This window comes from Gavialis gangeticus, unplaced genomic scaffold (assembly GCF_001723915.1).
Source record: "Gavialis gangeticus isolate Ggan-Ray unplaced genomic scaffold, GavGan_comp1, whole genome shotgun sequence".
NCBI classification, from domain to species: domain Eukaryota; kingdom Metazoa; phylum Chordata; order Crocodylia; family Gavialidae; genus Gavialis; species Gavialis gangeticus.
Genome location: NW_017729034.1, coordinates 20,637,577 through 20,648,238, shown reverse-complemented (window position 1 = coordinate 20,648,238; position 10,662 = coordinate 20,637,577). Strand labels below are relative to the sequence as shown.

At 48.1% G+C, this 10,662-nt stretch overlaps 1 protein-coding gene across 4 annotated transcripts in view; it reads left to right on the top strand.

Moving 5' to 3' along the window:
- The first annotated feature begins 2,914 nt into the window (after positions 1-2,914).
- LOC109304669 (NACHT, LRR and PYD domains-containing protein 3-like) overlaps positions 2,915-10,662 on the top strand; it is a 39,087-nt gene continuing 31,339 nt past the window's right edge. For 2 of the 4 annotated variants that reach the window (XM_019527403.1, XM_019527401.1), the window contains exon 1: positions 2,965-3,056. Coding sequence is in view for 1 of the 4 variants with exons in the window: in XM_019527404.1 (XP_019382949.1) it covers positions 2,975-3,056 (82 nt within the window). In the remaining 3 variants the exon portion in view is untranslated. Of the gene's footprint in view, positions 3,057-10,662 lie in introns of all 4 variants that reach the window. The other 2 variants (XM_019527404.1, XM_019527402.1) reach the window with 2 other exon arrangements.

Here is a 10,662-nt window from a genome sequence, read left to right as displayed (position 1 = left end):
CAGTAACTTAAATTACTGTGTAATACAGGTGCATGTCTACACGTGCACACCTGTACTGCATAGTAAATATGGTGATTGACACTGACTTGGGCGTAAATTTGATACTTGCATCAAGTGGGTACCAAATTTATGCCCAGTTAGTTACTGTATGCCTTACTGTACTCTACTATATGCCTTACTGCACAGTAACACTGCGTGTGGACTGACTTTGGACTAACTTTAGTTCCAAGCCAGTCCACACACAGCATTAATGCACTTTAATGCCTGCATGTGTAGATGCTGGCCTATTCCCACTTACTGCACAGTAATTTACTGCGCAGTAAATTTAAGATGGCATAAATGCATGTGTCGACAAGCCCTCTATCTTTGGCAAAACATGGCCTTGTCCAGGAGGGTTAGAAAAACAGCATGCTGCGCTGTAGTGATTGACAGTGCTAACATTTGAATTCAGTCTTTTCAGTGGGTATTCAAAACAGGATTTTCCAGTTTACCCACAAATTATGTGCAATCCAGTGGCTTGTTCCTCAATCTAAGCTTTGAAAACAAACATAGTAAAGCAGGAAGGAAAAAGTCCATGTACAGCTGACTTCTTGAAGAGCAAGAATCAGTGCAGATACTGTACAGAACTGCTCCTAGCCATAATCCTGTCCCTCACTTTCTCCTTCAAGAAAGAATTTTTACCTGAACTCTTAACCTACCTCACTAGTTGCAAACCTATGAACAGTTGGTTGTCCCTCATCTAGTAAATGTGGACTGAGATGATGTCAGCCCAGATGGCTTGTGTACTGCAGTCTTGTCCAGTTTGCTGTTGGATGTCATTTTATGCTACTAATGTAGTAGACATTTCTCTGTTGCTGTGACTTAGCATAACAGCTGTTATTGGATGTGAACTGAATGTGCTCCATAGCTTGAAACTCAGCAGCTGGCCCATGCCATTGTGTCTGCAACCCACCCCCATCAAAAAAAAAAGTTTCAGCCCCAAACTGCAAGGAAGAGATTAGTTCTTTTGCTGTGCCTGTTTGCCTCAGCTTTCCTGGTGGCATTGGCCTGATTATAGCTGTTCAGTGGAAACAGGGCTAAGATGACTGCAGTCATTTCACAGAAGCTGCTCAGCAGCCTGGAGCTGATCGCTGATTTGTCTTTTGTCAGTATTGCTTTAGCTTATATATATCCTTTGAGGGTTTTGTGCATCTGCTTCTATATCACGTTGAATTCTGACTTTTTTGAAGCAGATTCACACCAGAATGAAGACTTGTGGAACAAGCAAGCCTCTACTATACAGTAAAAGTACACAGCGTGTCTGGTTCCTGGGAGGGTCACAGCAGATGGGATTGTCTACATAGGACAAAACTACCCTTCTTTTAAACTATCTCAGCAAGGGTTAAATAGCTGATAAATCATTTAAGCTGGAGTTCTTTAGGGCACACCTACCAGGGAAGAAGAGGTGGAATCTGACTGGGTAAGTGCTGGTCTTGACCTGAAGGATAACTTAGAAAGAAGAGCTCTCCCATGGCTTTGCAACAGCAGCCTGGAAAGTCGGAGAGGTGGGATGAATTGTGCAGCATGTTCCTGCTTGTGCATATTTTAATAGTTGAAAGAAATTTCTGACAAGGGAAAATACATTTTGTTTATTCAGTGAGCAGCTTTCACAGCTGCCTTACTGCGGTAACCTGTAAATAATGCTTTGAGTCCTCTCCACGCCCCATCAACTTTCAGATGCTGTATTTAGTTATGAGCATGCAAGTCACATTTGGTCATTTCAAGGGGACTTTGCCACTTGTAGGATTGCATAGGGGTCTAGCCTTCACAATTTGTGTGGGGACCAGCTCATACCTTACTGTCTCAATCCTTTCTCCTGCCGTGTAGCATAGGGAACATCAAGGGAAAACCATGTGTGTTCCAGCCCTGCTCTCCATCCTTATCCTATTTTTGAAGAGGATTGCTGGTGGCCCAAACTGTCTTCTGAAATGGCGGTGCAGCTGCTTGCCACCTAACACCATCCTCTTCCCCCTCCCAAACTTCTGTGTAAGGATGCCTTAGGAGTAGGATGCTCTTAATGCAGGCCCGGACACAGGCATGGGTGAACTGGGCAGCCACCCAGGGCCCAGACAGAAAGGGGGCCGGAAAATATGAAAAAAAAAAAAATATTGTGCATGTACAGGACTGGGAATGTTACCAACTGAGGACAAACTATTTAAAGACATTGATACCACAGATGCGATAAAGACTTTTGCAACAAAAAAATCATTATCTCTGGCAAAGGGGGCGGGGGCAGATACTAAAAGTTCACCCAGGGCTACCAGGAGTCTAGGTATGGCACTGTGTTTATGTAATCGCTTCTCCTATTCCCTATTTTTCTAAATAGCATTTTGTGAAAAATGCTAGACCAATTCCCCCACCCATGCCTTAAGCTGAATGTTGAAGAGCTTGGATCCCATTAAAACAACATTAGTGCTTTAGATAGATGTTTTGTGATTCTCTTGCTTATATGAAGAATAAAGACTGTGAGCAAGAGTTAACTTCTGGCACAGCATTCGTACCTATGTTCCTGAATTTCAGACTTCATTCCTCTGCTTTGTCCAAATTGGTTAACTTCTGCTGGCAGCCAGGGCATACTGTAAAACTCATCTAAACCCTGTTCTGCTAAACAGGAAAGGAGTGGACAGCTTAATTGTTATATCATTATTGTTTGGCTTGTGTTTTATGGCATTGTTTAAAAGCACTGACAAGTTCTAATAAGCTGTCTTTATTTTGTAACACAAATGAAATAAAGAAATTGGTCTTTCTGGAATTTGGCTGAGGAGTACCAATGAAATGGCAGAATCCATCCAGCGGGGGGGGGAGGGGAATATGTAGAAAGTGAAACTGAAATGAAAGAGGAAGGCAAACACCCGTCTGCAGAGAGAGAAAAAAAAATGCATTTAAAAGACTTTACTTTCAAATCAAGACAGGCCGACACAGGGATCTTGGGTCTATGGGACAAAGTGAGGCTGTTGGGCACTATGAATCTGCTCCGGACAATCTGAAAGGCACCACGTTTTGGAGAAATCTCACAGGTATGACTGCAACTATTTCTGTGTAGTTTGTGCAGAAACAAGTTTAGAATCAAACTGAATAGGAGCTATTTATGAGATCTTAAGAATATGCTATCCTTTCACAAGCTTAAGGGACTTACAACTTTAGAAGACACAGCTTGATCATTTCCAGTTCTGGTTAGAATCTGCCTTCAACCCAGAATAGAAAATGGAGAACAGTTTCTGGCCTCTACATATTGAGCTGACAGGGACAGGGGGATTCCCAAGCTGTAGCGTGACTTATGCTGCCAAATGTGCAGCTATTTCCTTTGCTCTTATTTTCCCCAGAATTTAACAGTATCAGTATGTTTCTTGGCTAAGAAAAGGTAAAACTCAGTGAAGAGCTAGACTTAGTAAAGTTAAGCCACACGCCCAAACCTCTGCAAAACGAGGGAGGGGTGGGATATTCAGATCTGGAGTTTGATTCTGTCCAGGATAGAAACTAAGGTCTAACATGGCGTTCAGATATGGATCTGAATCTCTCAAGAGTTTCACAGTATTTGGATCTGGGATTTTGTTTTGGACTCATCTACAGCCTGTGAGTCACAGATATATATTTGAATGATATAAGTCAGGGCTGTCCAACTTGTAAGTGGAGGACACATACCACATGGGCTGGGGGCTGTCATATGCCCCCTACTTCACCTTCTGCACCCCACCACCCTTCAGCTTCCTGACTACACTGCTCCTGGGTTCCCCTGATGCCATGGGCTCCACCATACCACTCAACCCCTGCCCCCAGGACCAGAGCAGGAAGCAAAAGGTAAGGCTGAGATGAGGAGCCTGAAGCCTCCAGCTGCAGTAGCAGCCAGAGCAGTAGTAGGAGCAGTGACTGAGCCCTGCTTTGGAGAGCTACATATTGCTGAGCGGTGGCTCTCATAGAGTGCAGTCATCCTGCATGCTTCACAGAACTGTGCTGATCTGTAGGCCTGTGCAAAGCGGCTAGTATTTGCTTCAGATTCAGCTGATTTTGGGGGACAGTGATTCAATTCAGTGATTCAAATCACTGTCCCAAATCGGTTTGGCTGACTCTGATTTGGAGATTTGGCCACTGCCGAATCTCCGAATCACACAGGCCCCATTCCCCGCCCGCTCTCCCAGTCCTGGAAATGGCCGCCCTGCCTGTCCTAGCTCCTGGCTCTCTGGGAAAAAAAACTCCTGACTCACTGGCTGCTGCCCGGCGGGGGGCAATCCCCACTACCCCACACTGTGTGGGGGGCTCTGCACGAGCCCCCTGACCCCTCCCCCTGCTGTCCTAGCCCCCCTCCCTCCATGGCTGCCCCGCCCACACCAACTCTGGCCCTTTAAGAAATAAAACAACACTGAATTGGGCCAAATCTAATCAACACCTGAAGCTTCGCACAGCCCAAATGATTTGGCTTCTCTGCGGCAACCCACAGCCACAGCCTTCCTATTCCTGGTCACATTTGCTCTAGGGAGGAAATGAAAAAAACATGATGAACAAATTAATGGACAAAATAAATTAATTCCTTATAAGTTAGCATTGCCTCATCAAAGTGGCCTGGTGCTAGACCCGGTCCTGCATTTGAAAAAGTTGGGAAGGTACTTCTGAGTTGGTGCCGAGGTAGGCTGGATGAATCATCTGAAACCAAAAGGCACCTCTTGAGTTGTCTATTCTATGTCCCCATCACATAAAGGAATTAATTTAATGATAATCAATAAATCTGAACTCATTGGAGAAAGATCCTGAATGTGATTTCTTTAACATCCAAAATCATTAAAAGATGAGTATTTAGGTTCCAAACTCAAACACCTGAAAGTTAGAGAAAGTGATGTTCATGGTTGATTGTACAAGCTTAATTCTGCTCCCTTGTGGATCCATCCTATGCATTTAATGACTTTGGGGTCCTCTGGGAACAATAGGATGTGATCATGTAACAAAAGACTGCATCACAATGCATATACACCAAGGGCCTGGATTCATCTAACAGAACCTTAATACTGCCATTTCCTTACTTAGTGCTTGACTTCATAGTGGTAATAATTTTTATTGTAGTTTTGGTACTTGATTTCCTAGGAATCTTTATAGAGGACAAATGTAAGAACCAATTTCCTTACACATCTGTAACTGTTCACTTTCATGCATGGCATTCAAACCATGTCTTTTTAAGTACTGTAGCACACATACCACTTAGGTTACAGGGCCATCTAGGAGCTGGGAGCAGGAAATGGCTCTGAAGGCAGAGAGGGAGGGAAAGTGCTGTTGGCATCATATGCTAGGGCCAGAGACTGGTTCTGTGGACCTCAGCTTGAGTGCCTTTCTTCCTCACTCCTGGTGCCAGGGAACATCTGCCCTCCTGGTGCCTGTGGGGTGAGGAAGGGAGCACTGCTTAGGATATGGGCTGAACTGGGGAGGTGGCAATTGCATCTTGAACTTTCCTGTCCTGGATTTGCCGAGGATTTGTCATGGAGTGTCTGTTGCCAGTACAAGTCTTTACCAAGGCGCCTCGGGACTGATACAGCCACTTGTCTGATTTGGTATCAGGCAGTCTTTATTATTAACCCCCAGACAGACTTACAGATTTTTTCTCCGTAACACAACTAGGGTGACCACCTTTTTAAAATGTAAAGTCAGGACACATGCCTGCCTCCTCTGTCCGCCTCCTCCACTGGCAGCATGGCCAGAGCAGAGCCGAGTGGAGCACAGGCAGATGCAGCATGCTCACTGTGGGCTCGGGGCTCCCTGCCCTGCCACCCTTCCCATTCATGAATGTATCGACGGTATAAACTGTTGATAATAATTAATGAGTCCCAAGAAGGAGCGTAGCTGTTTGTGGGTACGAGGTTCCTGAAATCATCTTATGGCTTCAATCTTGTCGGTGGGGGGGCGTATTGTTCCCCTGCCTACCTGAAACCCTAGGTATGCCGTTTCTCATCCTGCTAACTTGCATTTCTTGGGATTGGCAATCAGACCCGCTGCTTGGAGTTCTCCCAGGATGGCTTTCAGGGCTTCAAGGCACTGGTGCCAACTGGGAGTAAATATAATGATATCGTCGATATATGCTGCAACATACGACACGTGCAATGCAAGCAAGGTGTCCATCAGCCTCTGGAAGGTGGCCACCGCACCGTTTAGGCCAAAGGCCATCCGTATAAACTCGAATAAACCCCAAGGGGTTTCAAAAGTGGTCTTGGCGCTTTCTGCAGGGCACACTGGGATTTGCCAGTACCCTTTGGCCAGGTCAAGAGTAGATATGTACCGTGCTTCACCAATCCTCTCGATGAGGTGGGTAATGTGTGGCATAGGGAAGGTGTTGAAGGTCGTCAAGGCATTTAGCTTCCTAAAGTCTATACACAGACGCAGTGACCCATGGGGTTTGGCCACTGGCACAATGGGGCTACGCCAAGGGCTCCAGGATGGTCGTATAATTCCCCGTCTCTGCATCTTTATCTCCTGTCGTATTTCCTGCTGCCAACGCTGGGGTATCGGCCTCCACCTTTCCCTAACCAGCACACCAGGGGGAGTTCTGATCTCATGTTCAATTCCTGTCACTCATCCCGGGGTTTCTCAGAACACTGCCCAGAAATCCTCTATTAAGTCTAACAGCTCCTGTTGTTGCTGGCTATCCAACTCTTTGCCCATTTGCACTGACTCTTGTCCTGTGGATTCACTTAACCCAGGGCAGGGCGGTCCCAGGTCTTCCCCCGCCTCCTCTTCTTGTGCCATCCAGCCCTGGGTGGTTTTCCACTCCTTAAGAAGGTTCACATGATAAATTTGGTGTTCCCGGTGGTGGCCTGGCTTAAGCAATTCATAATCTACCGGACCCACTTGTCGAACTAGTCTAAACGGGCCTTGCCACATTGCGAGATGCTTGCTTGAGGACGCCGGAAGTGACACCAAAACCATATCTCCAGGCTGGAAGGTCCGGGTTCTTGTCTTCTTATTAGAGTGGGTTTCTTATTCCTCTTGGGTGGCCCTCAAATTTTGGCCAGCGATCCATTGGGCCTGGGTGATCCGGTCCTGCAATTCTTGGTGGTATCTTTCCACAGATATTCCTAACCCTACCGGCCGTTCCCATTCTTCCCTGATGACCTGTAACAGCCCCCTGGGGTTGTGGCCGTATACTTACCGGAACAGGGAATACTGCATCGACTCTTGGGGGGCATCCTTCAAGGCAAACAACAATGGTGTTAAGATGGTATCCCACCTCCGGGGGTCTTCCTGCGAGCACCACCTGAGCAACCACTTGATCGTCCCATTTAATCTCTCCACTAGACCATTTGTCTGGGGATGGTACACTGATATCTTCAACTGCGTGATGCTGAAAGTTTTACATAGGGCTTTCATCACACCAGACATGAAATTCGTCCCCTGGTCAGTGAGTATTTCATGTGGTATGCCAACCCACGCTATCCATTTAAGTAATTCTTCTGCTACTCGCATTGCTGTGATAGACCTAAGTGGGACAGCCACCAGGAACCAGGTGGCATAATCCACTAAATCCAATATATATTGATAACCGTTATGCGACTTCGGGATAGGGCCCACTATGTCCAGTGCAATTCGGGAGAACGGTGTCTCTATTATAGGCATAGGGTGCAACAGTGCCCTAAGTGGTCTCCACTCCTGGGCCCTTTGGCACTCCGGGCAAGCAGCCCCCCAACTTTCCATGTCCTTTTGCAGACGTAGCCAAAAGAATTCTTGGACCAGCCTAGCCTGGGTCTTGATGCGTCCCAAATGGCCTCCCACTGGGGAGTCATGAGCCAATCTCCACACAGAGTGGCGGAGTGAGGACGGGACCACTAACTGTCTACCTTTCAAGGCACCCTCCTTGCCCCGTTGGACCCGATATAATAACCCCCCTATTATCTCAAAGTCAGAATGACTTTGTGACATTTCTTCCCCGGGGTCTTCAGTCAGTAGCTGCTGGAGTTCCGGGTCTTCTTGTTGGGCCTGATGGAACTGCGCTGCACTAACCACCTGCTCCAGGTTAATACTGCCTGATGCCACTTCCCTCTGGTGAGACGGGTTTTCACCAGCCCAGCCTTCTCCCCTCCAGAGCCACTTCCTTTCTTCCTCTGTAGCTCATACCCATTTGAGCACTGCGTAGAACGGCCCCCACTCTCTTCTGAGGATCATTTCACAGGCTAAGGCAGGTGCCAGTCTGACCCACAGTTCGCCACACAACTCCATCACCCTAAATGGCAGATAACAACTCCAAAAATGCATCTCGCCACCCAGTATACCCGTCATCTTTATGGGTCCAGCCTCTTTCCCCCCTGTCTGAGGGGCAAGATCTGCACGGAGTAGGGACTGGGAACACCCCATATCCAGGGTTGCTCTGACTGCCTTGCCCCCAATCCAGGCGGTTACCACGGGGCAGTTCCATCCTCCTTCTTGTGCGACGAGCCCAAAATACAATCCATGGGCTCTCCCTTCTCCATCTCTTTGCCTGTCTCACGGAGCGGAGTATATACAGCCGGCCTGCAGACCAGCTTATTTAGACCACATTCCCAGGAGATATGTCCCATTCGCCCACAGTGATAGCATACCGCACCTCTTGATGCCTCTCTTCGTGGACCAGCCCGCCTTTCCCCTTCACCTGCCAGGCTCTCCTTCGAGGTCTGTGAGCCTCACCCATACCTTCTCTCACCTTCTGAGTTAGCAAAGGCCTCAGCCAGGTGGAGGGCCTCCTTGCTGGTCCACGATTGGTGTCTCCATACCCACCTCTGGGTGTCTTCTTCCAAGTCCCACAGAAACTGCTCTAATAAGATCTGGTCCATCACCCCTCCCGGTCAAACTGACAGACCAGTAACCATTTATTAAGCGAATCCTGAGGAGACTGAAAAAAGCCACGGGGCTGCTTAGCTTCTTTTGGTTTTCATGCTTGAAATGCCTGCCTGTAACTTTCCAGGGAAATTTCCAGCCTGTAGAGGATCACCGCCTTGACGGCCTCATAATCTCAGGTGTCCTCCCTCGGCAGTGCTGAGGGAGTGTTGAGAAATGTTCAGAGAGCTGGTGGACGTCATTGCTGTGCCCTTGGCCCGGCTGTACGAGCGATCATGGTCCAAGTGGAGACTGAGGGGGGATTTGGGGGCTGCCTACAAACTCGTTAGGGGAGATCAGCAGCAAATAGGAAGGGCCCTATTCCCCCTAGCAGCACCTGGGGTGATGAGGAACAATGGCCAGAGGCTGCTGGAGAATAGGTTCAGGTTAGAAATTAGGAGGCACTGTTTCACTGTTAGGGTGGCTAAGATCTGGAACCAACTTCCTAGGGAAGTGGTCCTCACTCCTACCTTGGGTAAATTCAAAAAGAGGTTGGACAAACACCTGTCTGGGGTTGTATGATCCCAGCATGTGCTCCTACCAGTGGCGGGGGTCAGACTAGATGATCTGTTCAGGTCGCTTCTGACCCCAAACTACTATGAAACCATGACAGGGCCCAGTAGGTGGCTTGGGCCTGATCTATCACCAAGGCACCTAACTGGTGGCCCCACTGACTGCAATCCAGCCTCATCTGGATAGTGGTCCTCTCAAAGGCTTCTATGTAAGCTTCGGGATCATCTTCCTGTGTTATTCGGGGCATCTTGAATAGGGCAGCATTACGCTGCATCCACTCTTGCTGGTGTGCCCCTTGCAACTGTTGCACCTCCAGCACTTGCCCTATGGCCTGAATAGCCTGTGTAAGTAGCTCCGCATAGGCTATCGCTGGTGGTTGCATCTCTGTTTGCCCCCGGGTCGGGATCTCTGTCCTGCTGATGCCAAAAAGTTCCTGTCCAATGCACCACTGTGATGTAAGGGGCCTTGTATGTTGTACTACCTGCCAGGTGTGTAGTCCCTCCCCTCAACTCGCCTGCCATAACTTGATGTTATTCTGTAAAGAGAGAGGGTTTAATGGAGAACTTCTTCCTGGGAGGGCTTCCCTGGGGAATGGCAGTACTCACAATTCAGGTGCGACATTCCATGGGGCTCCGCCTCCCCTACAACCCGTCCACTCGCCAACTGGATGGGCGTCAGCACATTGGTGGTGCGGTTTTGCTGGCTTGACCACAGCTTACCTCAAGGGGAATCCCACGTCCGAGTGGGCTCAGTTGGTATTTGTCTGGCCACCCCTCCTGCCTCGATGAGTAGCCTTTCCTCCCTCGAGGCTGGCAAGCTATATATGCATAATGTAGTGCCTACTGCAGTGCCACTGAGTAGGGCGCTTTGTTCTTATGCCTCTTCTCCCTCTCTTTTATCTTCCTTTTTTTTCTTTTCAAAAGAAATAGACTCCTGGGGAGGAGAGGGAAGTGGAGCTGCCTCCTTTCCCCCAGCCTCCTACAGGGTGCTCAAATGCTTCCCCTGCTGTGCCTGCTGCAGGGGGCTCAAATGCCTCCCCTGCTCTGCCTGCTGGTGCTACACTGGCTGCGCTGCTCCTCTTCCTAGAGACACATCAAACAAAAAGCCTCCCCTCCCCCACCCCTTTAATGGGGAAGTTATTGGTAGCCTTTAATTTAAGCCAGCTCTTTAATAATTTCACTTTTTGTCACTCTTACTACAAACATAAAATGATAGGATGGATAGCCTTTAATTGTGATGCATGGACCCATTTTTATAATTTCACAGTTTCTAGGGTCGGAAGGGACC